The 16,834-nt window shown below is 45.0% G+C and overlaps 1 protein-coding gene across 1 annotated transcript; it reads right to left on the bottom strand.

Moving 5' to 3' along the window:
* Positions 1-8,261: 8,261 nt before the first annotated feature.
* LOC100771582 (dehydrogenase/reductase SDR family member 2, mitochondrial) lies at positions 8,262-16,816 on the bottom strand. The gene is given in 7 exon segments (XM_027390062.2): positions 8,262-8,412; positions 9,569-9,747; positions 10,052-10,103; positions 14,492-14,562; positions 15,116-15,217; positions 15,826-16,003; positions 16,677-16,816. Coding segments are annotated over 7 exon segments (873 nt in total).
* Positions 16,817-16,834: the final 18 nt, after the last annotated feature.

The following is a 16,834-nucleotide window of genomic DNA, read 5'->3' as shown; positions in this document are numbered from 1 at the left end:
TGGGAGTAAAAACCATAGACATATGGGCAACTTCTTCTTGTAACTTGTTTGTGCCTTTAGGACCTGCTCTAGCCCCAATCATGTATATACCACCTCTATTTGATAATGGATTGCTGCTGTGTAATGCTACTTTATGGTCTTTTTTGTGATTTATCTATGAGGGCCTGTCAAAGGCTCCAAACAGCATCCCTAAATGCTGCTGACGCTTCAAGTATCACTGGGTATGCTTATATCATATGTTCCAAATGGTAGAGCAACCTGTACCTGTTCCAGGTTCTACTCAAAGATAGCAGCTTTCTGAGTTACTTGGTACATGGGCTGAGTCACTTGGTATAACACACCCAAGTAGGGAATATGCTGTCTCTAGAATCCAAATAGACCACTAAACATTGTGATTCTTTCTTGGTGGTTGGAAGGACCAGGACAATAACTTATCCTTCATCTTAGAAGAAATTCCTTTGCATGCCCTGGATAACTTTGCATGCACCGGACTCCTAAGAATTTCACTGACACAGATGATCCTTGAATTTTGGTTGGATTTATTTCCCAGGAGGTTGCTATCTCCTGATCACTTGGTCAAATCAGCATAATATCATCAATATAGTGATATTTTGTGGAAGAGACAGATGATCAAGATCCTTTCTAAGTTATGACACAGGGCAGGAAAGTTAATATATGCCTGAGGCAAAATTGTAAAGGTCTATTGCTGGCCTTGCCAAGTGAAAGCAAATTGCTGCTGGGGTTCCTTAGGGACAGGTACCAAGAAAAAGTCTGTTTCTAGATCAATAGCTGCATACTATGTACTAGGAGATATGTTCATTTGCTCAAGTAAGGACATCGCATCTGGTACAGCAACTGCAAGTGGAGTCCTTATTTGATTAAGTTTTCAGTAGTCAACTGTCATTCTTCATGATCCATCTTTTGTATTGGTCAGATAGAAGAGTTGAAAGGAGATGTGGTAGGAACCACCATTCCTGCATCTTTCAAGTCCTTGAACCTGGCACTAGTTCCTCTAGGTCCAACAAACAATGGAAATGTGGGAGGAGAAATCTGAGTGTTTGTGAGAAAACAAGACAAGATTCTTGTGACCTCAGTTTCTTCAAAACATGGAATTGTCCTTGGATTGCGCTTTTGTGCCCTTTGCAGGTGTAGAGGGTAGGAGTGAGTTTACTTCAGATTGTTCATTACAACTGGCTACTGTTTATGTGCATCTATGGGAAAACATGTTTCTGCCATGTCCGTCATGGCTTGTCCATCACGTGTGACTTGCCCTTCTGATTGGACACTTTACTCATGTGACCCTTCTTAACCCTTAACTGTCTGATCCTCTGAATAAAGTTGGCTATTCCCAAGTTTAATGAGAACTTAGTCTGCCTCATTTATCGGCTCCATTCTTCCGTGTTCCACAGCCTCTAGAGAGGTAAACACTGTTTTTGACTCACTATTCTCCATGGTGGAGGTAACTCTAAAACACTTCAATTTTCCAAACATAATAACCCTCACTCCACAGGTCAGTGAGACAATGTGGGAATTCTGCCAACTTCTAGGCAAGTCTATCCCAGTTATACATTCTGGGACTGTGGAAAAAAAATCACAGGATAGATTTGAGTACCCAGTGGACCTACTGTGAGTTGAACTTCAGCCAAAACCCCAATTAATCTCCAGACTCCTATAGGCCCCTACTTTAACTAGAGGGCCACAGTGTTCCTTGGGATCTCCTGGAATCAGTGCTAATTCTGCACCAGTATCCAACAGACCCTGGAAAGCCCGTCTGCTTCCCCCTAGAGCACAGTTACCCTTGTAAAAGGCCATAGGTCCCTCTGGGAAGGACTGGAGAAAGGCTAACTAAAATTTTAGGTTGCCTTTTCATTCAGGCAGATCTGAGTTTGCACACTGGCTCATGTCTGGAAATTGGTTCATGGGCTGAGATTCCCCTTTGCTTTGATCCAACATAGTCTTTCTTTCATTTGTTTAAGAAATTTTCTTACACAAATCAAACAAAAAATGTAGTAGGCTTCTTACCTATTTCATGCCAGAAAACACCAAGATTGGTTAGCCAGTACCAAAGGTCCATAGGAGGCATGGCACTGTAAAATCCACCCTGCCTCTGCTGACCACTGTGGGGCAGGCCATTATGGACACTGCTTTGTCTATGCTGCTCATTCCCCTGGTCACTATCATCACCTTGCTTTTGGTGATTCAGTGATGCCATGTGACCCTTGCTACTTCCGGGCCAAATTAAATCCACTGCATTTAATTTATTTAACTGAGCAGCAGCATCTCCAGGCCTAAGGCCTGGCCTAAGGAAAAGGGTGACAACAAAATGTGCTGGTGCCCCTCTCACCAGTTTGCATCTTATAGGACTAGCGAAGGGAAAGTCTCCTGGGCCTTCCCATTGTGGAGGATTAAGTTCTACACGGTATATCCACTCCAGCATTGCAATTTTTCCTGAGCTTTTAAAATCCCTTCGTAAACATTAAGCCAAGGGATATTAGTCATCTCTGATTCCTTTTCAGTAGGCCGTCTTTTGATAAATGCTTCAGCCAATTATCCAAACAAAATTTTGGCACTTTTTAAACTGTGTGAGCTTCCATATTAAACCTAGAATCTCCACTTAGTATGTCCATATCAATAAACTCAGCCTGATCCAATTTTATGTTCCTTTCACAATGATCCCATACCCTTAAATCCATTCCCACACATATATCCCAGACTCCTGTTTGAATGAATTAGCAAACTCATTGAGCTCTTTAGTATTGTAGCGTAGCTCCTCATGGACTACACTTTCTACCTCCCCTCTAGGAGCTGCTCAGTCTCAAGCCTGGTTATAGGTCTAGAGGCTACTATTGGCGGGCTCTGAGGGACATCAGTGCTGTCTTGCCTAGCATCTCCTTTAGGGAAAGTCACTTCTAGTTTAGCAGACATAGAAACATGAATTCTGTGGAAGGCAGAAAAAGCAGTATTTCAGGGGAATAGCTGGGACTATAAAGTCTTCTACTGAGGGTGGAGATTACTCTCTGAGGTGAGATAAATGCTTGAGAATCTGAGAGCTCAAAGTTCTCAGCCTTAATAGGGTCCTCCCACATGCCTCCAGCTCAAGTTACAAGATCCTAGTCTTTACCAATTAACACTTTAGCCTCTGACACTCTGCAAGACCAGGACTTGCATTTTCTGTGTGATTCAGCCAACCTTATAATGAAGGCTTTGCTTTGATTTTCTGCAACTTGAGCTCTCTGGCTGCTGGAGAGAAGATTCTCTTCCAGGGCACACTTAGAAACCTTTAGATTGTTTATGCACATCTGGAGCTGGTCAGTTTTATCAGGGTTCATTGTTCTTCACCATGTTTTGAGATGTAGAAGTTGTTAACTTTATCATAGAGCTCATTACTTTCCTTTGTCAGTTTATTCAAAGATGCTAGGATTTTCCTTATTTCTCCACAGATGGTCAAGTTTTATATACAGACTCACCAAATCTTGTGCCTTTTACAATGGTTAATCAGGATAATCAAATGTATTTGTCCCCGTAAGTTTGTAAAATACTTCACACCACAGGCTTTCAGTACTCCCCGAGCTTTTAGGAGAGGCTTCAGTAACTGTAGGTGTCTGCATACTGGAATGTTACTTACCTAAAAAATTCATCCTTATACTTACGCCACTCTAGAACCACGTCTGTTACCAAAACCTGTATTAGATAGGTGTCTAGAGGAACAGAACTGATAGAATGAATCTCTCTCTCTCTCCTCTCTCTCTCTCTCTCTCTCTCTCACACACACACACACAGGATTTATTAGAGTGCCTTACAGGCTATGGTCCTGCTAGTCCATTGTTGGGAAGTCCAAGAACCCAGTAGTTGTTCAGTCCCCAGGCTGATTGTCTTAGATGGCCTTTAGTATATGCTGGAACCCTGAAGTAGGTTCTAATGCCAGTGAAGGAATGGGATTGTCAGTCAGAATGAGGGTAACCAGACAAAAAGTGAGGGCTTCCTTTCTCCGTGTCCTTTATGTAGACTTCCACTAGAAGGTGTGGCCCAGATTAAAGGTGGATCTTCACACTTTGTGTGATTTAATTAAAGAAAAATCCCTCCCTCACAGGTGTGCTCAGCTGCTTGGGTTTTAGTTAATTCCAGATGTAGTAATCAACCAAGAATAGCCGTCACAAACCCACTGAGTACAGTTTGTACTGAGTGTTCGAATGTTAACTGATTTTGTCGGCTTGGTCTTGTGCAGGTAGCCATAGAATAGACCAATTTTGGGCTACTGTCTTTCTCTGTTGCCTTCCAGGAGACTGAAATAGGGATTGGAGGCTCATGGAAATCATGAAGCTGTTTGTAAAGAGTCCTTTGCAATAGCTTCTAGCCTGTTGAGCTGTGAGCTGTACTCTCAACTGCTCTGTGGGGGATACACAGGTTTGTAAAGTAAGGGTGATGCCTATTCTTGGTTGTCAACTTGACTATTTTCAAAATGAACTATAATGCAGAGGTGGAGGATATACTTGTGACCCAGAACTTGAGGCGAGAAGACAAATGCCTTTAACCCAGACCTGGAGGCCAGGAGGTACACCTTTAACTGGGCCACGCCTTCTGCTGGAAGCCTGTATAAGAGCAATGGAAGGCCAAAGGGCTCTTGTCGGCCTTCCCTCTCCTTATCAACACATCCAGAAGACCAGCAATGACACCAGCCTCATGGGACAGAGTGGCTGCCAGATTCTCAGACTTTCCATTCGCAATTAGTAATGGCTGGATTGCAGAGAGAGACAGAGAGAGAGAGAGAGAAAGAGAGAGAGACAGAGACAGAGACAGAGAGAGACAGACAGAGAGCGACAGAGAGAGAGACAGAGACAGAGACAGAGCGACAGACAGAGAGAGAGAGACAGAGACAGAGAGAGAGCGAGAGTGACACAGAGAGAGAGAGAGAAAGAGAGAGAGAAAGAGAGATTCATTCCATAAGTTCTGTAACTCTAGAGAACTCTCACTAACACACTAAACATATGAGCCCAGCATCCTTTTTAAATTGTGACAAACAACACTTAGACATTTCTGTAACTTTTGGTCTAGTTTCTTGAACTCTTGCTGTAAACAATGTGACCTACATAAATGTGTCTCAACATCCCCAGGATAGGGTGACTTCATTTATCCAGGGCATTTCCTTTTGCTGGGGTGTTTTCCTCCCTAATTCTCAAGGGTTAGGAGATGGCGCAGCATAGTGGCTAGAACTCCTCACATCCTACTTTTAAAGCTTCAAGCCCCTGGAAAACATTTACAAATCCCCACAAACCCCAAAATAGAAGTGGCAAAAAGTTTCCAGTAGTTACAAGACCCATACCAATATCTGTGTGTGAAGAAGACAGAGGTAACAGAACAATGTCTGAGTATCTGAGGACAGGGGAATCCCCAAGCACACCGGGAGTAGCAGCTGAAATGGGGAGCGTTTCTCCACATACACAAGTGGTGGCTGCAAGGGTCCTTGTTTGGACTAAAAGGATAGAATGGTACAGCAGCTGCTCTATTAGTTTTTTTTAAAAAATTTTTACTTCTCTCTGTGTATATTTTAAGTTATTATGTGTCAGTATGCGTAACTGCACATGAGTGCAAGTGCCCATGAGAGGCAGAAAAAGGCACTGGATCCCCTGCTATTGGAGTTAAGAGAAGTGAGCTTCTTAACCACTGAGCAATCTCTCCTCTCTGCTCTATCAGCCTCAATGCCACTGCCTGTCAGCCTTGCCAACATCTCTGTGGTGCAGAAATCCCTCACAATGGTTGTAGCTTTGCTCCTTGGACAACAACCAGGATGGAATGAGTTATTCTATTTTATTTTTACTTAAACATTTTAAATTAATTTTTTACATGTATGAGCATTTGTCTTGCATATTTATCTGAGCACTGCTCATGTGCCTTCGGAGGCCAGAAGAGGCATCATATCCCTTGGAACTGGAGTTACAGTTGATGGCGAGCCACCACATGGGTTCTGGGGACCAAACCCTGGTCCTCTGCAAGAGCAACTAGGTCTCCTAACCACTGGCACCATCTCTCCAGCCCATATTTTAAATACTTTAAATCTATTTTTGGTTTTGTTTTTTGAGACAGGGTTTCTCTGTGTAGCTTTGGCTGTTCTGGAACTCACTCTGGCCTTAGACTCACAGAGATCAGCCGGCCTCTGCCTCCCAAGTGCTGGGATTAAAGACGTGTGCCACTACTGCCTGGCAAAAATATTTTTATCTTTATGTGTGTATGTGCATGTTTGTGTGTGAGAGTGGGTGAATGTGTGGAGACCAGAGAACAATGTGAGTCTCTGCCTTCTGCCTTTGTTGTGAGCTGCTGCATAGGCCAGACTATCTGGCCCCTGTCTTTTGGGAGATTCTCCTGTCTCCACCTCTCATATCACCACAGGAATGCTGACAGTTTGGACATCTGAATGTGGGTCAGGTCCTCAAGCTTGTGTGGAAAGTACTTCACCCACATCACCCACTGAGCCATCTAACCAGTCCTTTTGCTATTTTTAATTCCTGTTGTTATACTGACAATAGGGGACACCACATCCTGTAGCCCCCTCCTCAGTAGTCTTTCAGTTTTTCTTTTTCTTTCTTACTTTCTTTCTTTCTTTCTTTCTTTCTTTCTTTCTTTCTTCCTTCCTTCCTTCCTTTCTTTCTGCTTTTTTTGAGACAGAGTTTTTCTTTGTAGCCCTTGCTGTCCTGGAACTCCCTCTGTAGACCAGGCTGGTCTCGAACTCACAGAGATCCACCTGCCTCTGCCACCAGAGTGCTGGGATTAAAGGCATGGGCCACCAAGGCCAGCTCCCGATAGTCATTCTCTGCTCACAACAAACCTTAAGCTTCCCAACAATGTTAGCTTCCCTTTGCTAGTGTATTTCTCTTTCTTTCAGTCAAGGGAGAATCCTTGAGGTCCTCCAAGAGCACAGTCTATATACACCTGCTCTGTGTGCATACGTGCATGTGTGTACATGACATGGGCTGTTAAGGAATTCATCCAGCATACCCACTCATGGTTTAGCATCTGGGGTAGGAGCTCTCTGAGTTGGTTTGTCTATGTAATTTGTGTCGCTTCTTACGGGCGTGGTCTCCAAACACGCCTGCTTGAGTTCTAGCTCCCCTTTCTCCATACTTCCCTTTGGCTCATTCCACTCCATAGTTTCTTCTTGCTTTCATTTTTCTCTAAGGGTCGGTAGAAGGGCACTGAGATATATTTTTCTGTTCCTTCCAGGTGATGATGCTTCTGACCCAGCCAAGGAAGGGGGCAGTGATGGTTCGTGTCAGCTATCTGAGAGTGTTTGGACTGTGGAGGCCCCTGGAATTGAGTTTTCAGAAAGAAAACATCAACAGGCATTCTGTGTACGTTAACTAACTTTCCATAATTGTAAGAAATACCTGAGGCGATGAACATTTGAAGAGAAAGGACTCACTCAGCTAGCACATTGTGGCGAGAGTGTGCAGGGATGCAGGTAGACCAGCTAGGTCTTATAGGACCTGAGTCTGATGGGAGAGTGAGAATCCTGGGGGATGCTCTTCCCCAAGGTGTGAGTCCCATGATGCTTCTACTCTGTTGTAGAAACTAAGTAGGGTTCACTCCTGCTCTCAGACTACGTATGTCTTCTCAGAGCATCCCCTCTAAGTCTTGTCTGCCTTAGCTGCAGACTTAGATATTAAGAGACCAGGTTCACAGGAACATTTAGGAAATGTTCCACATGAAAGCATTAGTAGCATGCTCAGAAAGCCAATTTGCTGTCCTTGCTTTCAGAACTTTCCCTGCCCAACTGTGCCTTCTTTCTTTTATCCAAGATTCCCAAGCCCCACATTTTGTTTCTGTCAAACTGACATTGTTTTGTTCCCTTTAATGATGGCTTTGTATTACAAACTCTTTTCTGATGAGGTTTTATTCCTCTGAAAGCTTTGAACTGAAGTATACACATTTGGAGCATGGGCTTATTTCTAAAAACATTGGAGCATATGGCCCTAGGATCGCACAGGGCTCCTACATGGGAAGATGAGCCTGAACTCCTTTTTTTTTTTTTCTGGGTTGGAAATGTTTTTATTATTGAGGCGAGCTTACAGGTCTCTGTTGTATCTGGCACAAAGAAAGCAGCAGTTGTAGCCTCATAATTATTAGACAAATGATATTAGGGATAAGTATAAAATATTCCAAACTTAAGATTTTTTTTAGATAATACCATTATTTATTTATTTATTCAAATTAGAGACAAGCTTGTTTCACATTGACGTGTGGAGCCTGAACTCTTAACGGCAATCTCCTCAGAGGTGGGGGGACCAGCCAGCTACAGCAATGTTCTCACCAGTGATATAGCTGGCCTCCGGGGAGCAGAGGAAAGACACGAGTCCTGCACAGTCCTCAGGCTGACCCACTCTGTGTGGAGAGAGGAGATGAGGCTGAAACAGTGACACCCTCCACATCAGCCCCAAGTTCTTGTGTGAAACTGCAGAATCAAGACCCTGTGGGGATGAGCAAAGAACTGCAAGGGAAGACTTGTGGCTCTGCAAGGAACTACAGAGGCCGTCTCAAGCCTTTGGGGATCTTCAGATCCTAGAAAGGGGAATAGCTAATGACCTGCAGAGCACTGGGCTATGATGTTCCATCTTTCATGTAGGTTCTGAGGTCATGTTAACTCAGATCTACAAGGAAATCTGTCTCGCGATAACCTACCTCTGAATGCCATAGAAATACTTCAAATGTTCCTCAAAGGCCGAGTCTTCAGTGAGCTAAAGGCAAAGTCAAAAGTTAGAGTACTGTTCATGCAAGATGCAGCCACATGGGTGCTACCCGGTGCACGCTGAGTGTTCTCGAAAGGGCTTCTGTGGGATGACCCTGATTTTGATTCTAATGTGGATCCCAAAAGCTGTGGGCCAGAACATCTGAGCAGAAAAAGAGCCCAGAGATTTAAGCCTAAGAGGACAGGTCCCACCAGGAGAACACCGTCCACAGGATCAACTGAGCAGGGGTCAAATAGGTTTACAGAGACTGAAGCGACTATCACAGAGCCTGCATGGGTCTGCACTAGGCCCTATGCATACATGCTGTGGTTGTTTAGCTTGGTGCTCTTGTGGGACTCCTAACAATGGGAGTTTGGGTGTCTCTGACTCTTTCGCCTGCTTATGGGACCCTTTTCTTCCTTCTGGGCTGCCTTGTCCAGCCTTGATATGAGGGTCGGTGCCTGGTCTTGTGTCTTCTCCTTCTTCTTCTTCTTTTTTTCGAGACAGGCTTTCTCTATGTAGCTTTGGAGCCTATCCTGGCACTCGCTCTGGAGACCAGGCTGGTCTCGAACTCACAGAGATCCGCCTGCCTCTGCCTCCCGAGTGCTGGGATTAAAGGCATGCGCCACCAATGCCCGGCATCTTGTGTCTTCTTTTGCTGTGTTTGGTTGATATCCCTGGGAGGACTTCTTTTTTTTTTTTTTAATTTTTTTCTGAAGGAACAGAGGAGGAGTGGGAGAGGGGATGACTGGGAGGCATGGAGGGAACGGAAACTGTGGTTAGGATGTATTGTATGAGAGAATTAAAAAAAAAAGAAGAGTGCAGGCACATCTTTGGCAAGTGGCAGGCACCCAGTACTTAGTGGCTAGAAGAGCTTCCTGCCCTTGGTCCTCACCACTCGGCCGAAGTCTGTGTTGATGATTCCTGGTACTAGGCAGTTCACACGGATGTTCTTTGGTGCTAGCTCCACTGCCAGAGTCTTGGTTAGTCCCAGTAGGGCTGTTTTACTGACATTGTAGACCCCCAGTCTCTGAGAACACAAAGAGGACTAGATGGAGAGACTGGAATTGAGGACAAGGAAGAGACTCATGTTTCCTGCACTCTGCCCAGGGAATCTGTAATATATCCTTATCACCAAGTCTGGAAGACAGTGTCCAGAAGAGATGGCACATATCCTGCTAAGCGCTTTCATAGAAGATGAGATACCTCTTTGGCATAAGAGTAGTTCTGAGGAAGCCTGTTGTTAAATGTCACTTATTTCCACGCACCCAATTTTCTGGATGAAAGGGGGAGTTTCCTCTTACCTGACTGGAGCCACAGACAGTGATACTTACAGGAATTGGTACATAGGCTGTAACTGAGGACACCAGGACCACCGAACCTTGTCTGCAAAGAAAAAGAGGGACAGACATAAGCTGAACACAGTTATCCTGCGTGTGACTGAGAATGGGGCTGAGGGATGGAAGGCATGGGAGTGAGGGAGAACAGCTTAGGTCTGGTAGGAGGATTTATCTTCATTTTCCTTTAGGTCATCAATAATGTTTATCAGGCTCTGTCAACACAGAGGCCATCTGTGTTTGGACTTTGGTTTTGGAACAAAAAATTGACTGTGGGTTACTATTGCTATGCTAAATGGACTTAATAGTAAACCTACTCTTATTTTTGAGATAGAATCTCTCTATGTGTAGCTCTGACTGTTCTGGAACTTGCTTTATAGACCAGGCTGGCCTCAAACTCACAGAGATCTTCCTGCCTCTGCCTCTTGAGTGTTAGGATTAAAGGTGTGTACCACCACTGCCTGCCAAACTGACTCTTAATAACTTTTGTTTATAACAATGGCTTTCTCAGGTGGCTGGAGAGATGGTTCAGAGGTTAAGAGCACTGACTGCTCTTCCAGAGGCCCCGAGTTCGATTCCCAGCAACCACATGGTGGCTCACAACCATCTGAATGAGATCTGGTGCCCTCTTCTGGCATGCAGGCAGAACACTGTATACATAATAAATAAATAAGTGAATGAATAAATAAATAAATAAAACAATGGCTCTCTCAACCCTCATCAGAGAAGCTTCTGTTTGTGGTAGATGGGGATTGACACAGAAACCCACAAGGTTAAGTGTGTGAGAGATTTTTTAGATGCTCAGCTGACATGGGACAGCTATACCACACTTCTTCCTGCCAAGGCTCAGGGATCATTTCGGAAGAGTGTGTTGGAAGAGTTTAAGAAGCAGAGGTTTTGGATGACTACAATGGAACCATGTTTTTCAGACACGGCAGGACAGCTGTGCAAATGAATGCACAGCTGTTGTGACAACATGCACAAGATCTGCAAAGCTCAACTCAGACCTATTCTCAATACAGAGCAATGGACATGGAGACCGACCCTGGCCTGAGCAGCTGTTGGCTGTTGATGGCTGCTGGGAGAGGGAGAGGCAGTTTGCTTTCAGTGTAGCCCTTGGTAGGTCAACCATGCTCCAGTGGAAGACCAAACATCCAAGAGTCTATTAGAACACAGTCTGGGCTTGAGACATTAAAAAGAAAAGAGGCATGAAATTGGGTGGGGTGGGTTCCTCTGGGAGGAGTTAGGGGAAGGGTGAATACGATCAAAATGCATTGCATGAAATTCTCAAAGCCTAATAAAATAAGAAAAAAGACTAGCGACATCTCCTATGTGTTATTGAATTAATTTTGGTAGGTTATATAATTTAAAAAAATTGGGTTTCATTACAATTTCATCATGCTTTTATCACAAAGTTTTCTGATTGGGACTATCATTTGCTTAATGCCTTTAGCATCTCTAGTGGTGCTTTTGTCTCTATTCCTGATATTATTTGTTCTATCCTTTGTCAGTTTCACTAGCAATTTGTCAAAAGCACTAGTTTTTTAAAAAATAAATTTTTGGTTTTATTTATTTATGTACTGAATTACTCCCAGCCTCTTTTGTTCCTCCTCCAACTTCCTCCTGGTGTGTGTGTGTGTGTGTGTGTGTGTGTGTGTGTGTGTGTGTGTACAGGGCTGTGTGAGTGTATGTGTGCTCAGGTGTACCTGCACATGTGTATGGACATTAGATGACAAGCTTGGGTGTCATTTCTCAGGTGTTGTGCACTGTCTTTGAGGGGGATGCTTCAGTGGTCTGAGCTCTCTTACCTCCTGGGTTAGGCTGGATGGCAAGAACCTCCAGTGGTGAAGCACTTGGCTTTCTTCTATGGGCTCTGTGGAGCAAACTCAGGCACCTCCCTGGCCGCAGCTCAATGATTTTTACATTTTAATAGTGTTTACTGACACACGAAGAGCCAGTTAACTTCTCACATTTAATTCTGTGATTTCTAAAATCCCACCCCCAGTTCCTCTTTGTCTGTTATCACTTTCTTTTTGTTTTGTTTTGTTTTGTTTTGTTTTGTTTTGTTTTGTCCCTACCTCCCTATCTATTAGTTTAAAAGTGTGTTTTGTCCTCTATGGACATTGTTGGAACTGTTTGTATAGAAAATAAAATGGAGCTGTTTAACTAATTAACATGTAATATTCTTGCTCTGTCTAAACAACATACGACTCTCTTAACAGCGTAACTCAGCTTCTATCTCTCTGCTGTGAAAATTATTTTTGCTTTTCTGGAACCTCCAAAACATCTTTGTGTTGGGGAATAGATGGTTTGGTTTGTCCCTGTGGCTATTTTCTCTGACTCTCGCTCTAATTTTTGCCTCAGGTTTATTATACAGATTGGCTGTCTAATTCCTCTTGCAGGAAGCATGTGGCTTAGAATGCCTTTCAGTGACTGACTCCCGTTGGCCAGAGAATGCTGGAACTCTGCCCTGAGTTTTTGAGAGATGCATTTGTTAAGCACAGAATTTCAGGTTGAGAGTTCCTTTTTCTCCAGCATCCAGAAAGCTCCATTTAAATTGGGTCATGAAGAAGGATAATTAGGATTTTAGCAAGTAGATAAGAATGAACGGAAACAATTTCAATGGAGTTCAGTTCATGAAATCCTGCCTCCTTCAAAAAAATTAAAGCAATTTTGCTTGCTTAGATCCCAGAATAATAGCAATAAATTAATATTTTTATAAATGATAAGCTGAGTTTATATCTGTACTACTTATATGATAAGCTAAGCTGCAGGTCATTTTACTTTCAAACAATATTTATTACTTATTATAGCAAATATATAGATGGATTTTTTTTTGCTTCATTTGGGAGCTGGCATATTTTATCATGTCAGTTGTGTTCACAAGTCTGCTACTCATCTGAGCTGAGCTCTTGCTCAATAGATAAACGAAGACCTGAAGACTGCAAATGGCAAGAACGCACAGCAGTGCTGAGTGGGATTTAAAGGCAGGCCTCTGGCTTGAAAGTCTATGCAGCCTTCTCATTAGTCCTTTCTAGTGAGTTTTGTGAAGCTCGGTTCTGCAGAGCTGCCCAGGTCAGGTACCAGGAAACAGAAAAATCCACATAACCCGGGCATCATCTACTTTTGTCTGCCTGCATTGAACTCCCACAGAGAGCATCCTCTGATGGACAGGACCATGCTGCTAACAGGAAAATCTGAAGCCATCAGATTGAGTTGCACCCTATGAACTACTATTTGGCATTTTTGAAAATATGGCTCAATCTAATCCTACAGCAAGCCTGTGTTGGAACTGGAACAGGACTTCATAGTTATAATTAGTTAGAAGCACTGGTTGTATTTCACAGGTGACAACTTAGTTCAGAAGAGCAACACACAGCCTGTGCCAGGTGCTTGGCCTGTGCTTGCTGGACTCAGAATGCCAACACGGGACCAGACAGGGAAGTGGTCCAGTCAGAAGAAAGATTGGTTTTCTTTTCCCCCTGGGGACCTTATGCATGCTGAGAAGGCACTCCACCTCCGCCAAGTTACATGCCCAGTCCTGGAACAGGATCTTAAAGCAGTATGTGCAAAGCACTTGGCCCAGAACAGCCTCCACTCATCACTCTGAGTTACAGAGTGAGGGTCACGCTGGCACAGAAGGCTGCTGACGCTGGCCTTCAGAGGAGGAGCTGCTGTACAAGGGAAGAGACCTGGAAGTTTTCTGATGGAGAATGGGCCTGGGCCACGTTAGCTGATGACCTTGAGCTCTCATCTGCAGTTACATCCAGCCTACAATGGAAAGCATCTAATGATGGGGGTGGGGGTCTGCAATGCTGTGGATGAGAACAAGCTCTTGGGAATATAGCCACAGGGTTCCTGGCCCCAAACAGTTGCTGAACTGCTAGAGAACACATTTCTGAAAACATCTCAAGTCACTGAGATCAGTGGGAAATCAAATGAGAGAAAGTCAGTGCCAGGCCTCCCTCACAGGCAAGTCTAGATGGAGATGGTCAGGCGGGCCTCTGCCCCGACCTGTGACGAGAAGGCCAAGATGCAGATTACAGAGATGACACACAGCGCCTCACCAGTCCTGTGTCCTGAGCTCCTGCACTCCGAAAAAAAGTCACTTTCACTTCTGGTTTCCGGGACAGTTGTGGGAACTCCTGCCTTCCTGTATCTGGACCCCCCACCCCCCATTCCCCACAGCCTCCCACAGCCCTTCACAGCCCCTCCATGCCCTCTACCCCTGTTCTCCTTTCAGAAGATTCCTGGACAAATTCCTTGGCCATTGCACTCTCTGGGCACAATAATGGATATGGTTCTTTGATTTCTTTAAATGATCCCCAAGTTTGAAAGACAAACTCTTGTTATCCTTGTATTATTGGCACACTCTTGCTTCCTTACGCCCTGTTTGATATCAAGTAACTCCCCCCTTTCCCCACTCCCGATCCTTACCCCCTGTTTTCCATATGGGGCAGCAGCTGGCTCAGCAGCAGGGCTGGGGCCTTCACATTCACACTCAGGATCTGAAATCAGAGCAAATGAGGGGCAGGAGAGAAGAGATACAATCGGGAAACATGCACTGTAGAATGTGTACACATGCTGCTGCCAAGGGCAATTTATTGAGGCTTTTATGGGGGTAAGGGAGACATATTGAAGGTTCACAACTAAAGGGATTGAAGAGCCTGAAGCCTGGGATCCCTTTCCTTGTCTGCAAAGGTACCAACTCCATCTGGATCACAGCAGACATCAGGGGAACCTGGGAAAGGCTGAGTTCCTGCATTATAGCCTTCAAGGGCCAGTGCTGTGGAATAAGCATTCCTGGGCAAGGGAGGAAAGACACTCACTTCTCTAGATGATCAGAGCTATAATTTAGATGCTCTTTGTTCCATCTTACAGATGGGAAATTGAGGCTCAGGGAGTCTGGACCCCCGGCCTTGTCCTGTGTGAGGGAGCTTATGACAGTGTGGATGTGTGGAAGCTGAGGAAGTCCTCGGTGTGCAAGCTTACGTGGGGAGAAGGTTATCCCGTGTTGAGGATGGAGTCTAACAGCCTCTCATTAGCTGCCTGGGTTCTTACCTTGTCCCAGATCTGTTCACTGCTCTTTAAGGTACTTCCTACCAAGGGGTTAACCCCTGCGACACACACCAGGAAGTCCACACCCCCACAGTGTTCCAGGGCCTGCAGTGAGGAGGAGACATGGAGGGAAGGGAAGTTTTTGTTGCAGTGGGGCACCATTCCTGTTGCTCTGGGAATACACCTGGATCCAGTCCTGGAGAGGACCAACCTTAAGCAAGGTTGGAGAATAACTGGCTCTCTTTTCAGCGGCCTTTTCACTGAACTTCTGGACAAAGCTGGGGTTTCAGCTTTGATTGCTTTTTATGTCGTCCCACCCCAGGTACCCCGAGCTGCCATTTCCTCAACACATCTCTCATCTACATCTTTCCTGAAGTATACTGTCTCCTCCCCACTTTCCCGAACACTCTAGGTCTGGCTAAGAACCAGGACTGCTTTTTCTATAACATCTCTGTCACTGATTGGATTCCCCCCAAGGGCCTGGTGGACATTCAACACATGGCTGGATGCAGCTTTCTTCACTCCGAATTGCTCCACACTCCAACACCTCCCTCCTGGCCTGAAGGCATCCTTTCTCTGCCCAGTTCTGCTCAGGAGAGATTGTGGTCATGTCAAGGAGAACCAAGTGATATAGGCGACTCAGTTCATGCAATAGAGTCTTTAACCAGTTACTCTGGTGTGGATCACAGAAGCTAGAGCTCTACATGGCTCACCGTGGCCACCAGCTGCTCTCGATCTTCTGCTTTCCCTACGTGACACACAGTGCCTGTCACACTCAGTCCCTCCGCCTTTAGCATGGCCACTGCACAGTCCACATTCTGCTGCTTCCGGCTGCTAAGAACCACGTGGGCCCCATCCCGGGCCAGACGCTGAGCAATGGAGAAACCAATCCTATGGGCAAGGATAAAGAGGATGTGACAATTCAGACAGGGGTTGACCCCTTTCTTGCTAGCTATATTTTTTTGCCCTGAGGTATCAAATTAATTTTCTCTGCTAATCCAGAGCAGCTAGCCTCATGCCCTACTTCTGGGTGATTAAGATGGCCAGAATGGGAAAGAGAGGATGTATTAGTCCTGGCTGAATTGGATCGCTGTGTCCCTCATTAGATCTTGGCCTCATCTACTGGAACCACAGCTGACTGTGGGCATCCAGTCCCCCAAGGGCAGGTGCCACTGTGGAGCTCCTTGACCAGGTCTCTGAATGTTGCAGTTGCTCACAGGCACTCAGCTTGGAAGGAGCTAGTTTCCAACCTATGGAGCAGCACTTTTGGCTAACAGGAGTTTGGAGGAGTAGCTGAATTCCTTCTGCTTTACTCTGATGTGTTGCTCTGTGATACATTGTGTTTCCTACTGGATTTGGGGCCTGTCATAGAGTGGCCTGTATTGGGACATGCTGTTAACACATCTGGCACTGGCTTTGTCTCCTGTCCCTTGGAGTTTCTAAGTAGAATCCTATTCTCCAGACAGAAAGCCTCGTGGGCTTTGCTTTGTGGGGCCAAGGTTAAAACAAGAGATCAGCAAAATCCAGACCAACAGCTTCTGAGTTCCCAAAGGGTTGCTCTCACCCGTTTGTGGACCCTGTAACCACAGCAACTTTGTTGGCCAGTTTGGGCCTGTAGTTTGCTTCATTACTGGTGCTTCTCACAGAGAGTGAAGCCACAGGGCTTGGGAGCCTCTTCCAGCCCTGGATCAGAGTTCTAAACATTGGGTTTCTGTTGGCTCT

Source organism: Cricetulus griseus, assembly GCF_003668045.3.
Source record: "Cricetulus griseus strain 17A/GY chromosome 1 unlocalized genomic scaffold, alternate assembly CriGri-PICRH-1.0 chr1_1, whole genome shotgun sequence".
Classification (NCBI taxonomy): Eukaryota; Metazoa; Chordata; class Mammalia; order Rodentia; family Cricetidae; genus Cricetulus; species Cricetulus griseus.
The sequence above is the reverse complement of the archived record's forward strand: the minus strand, read 5'-3'. Positions and strand labels throughout refer to the sequence as shown.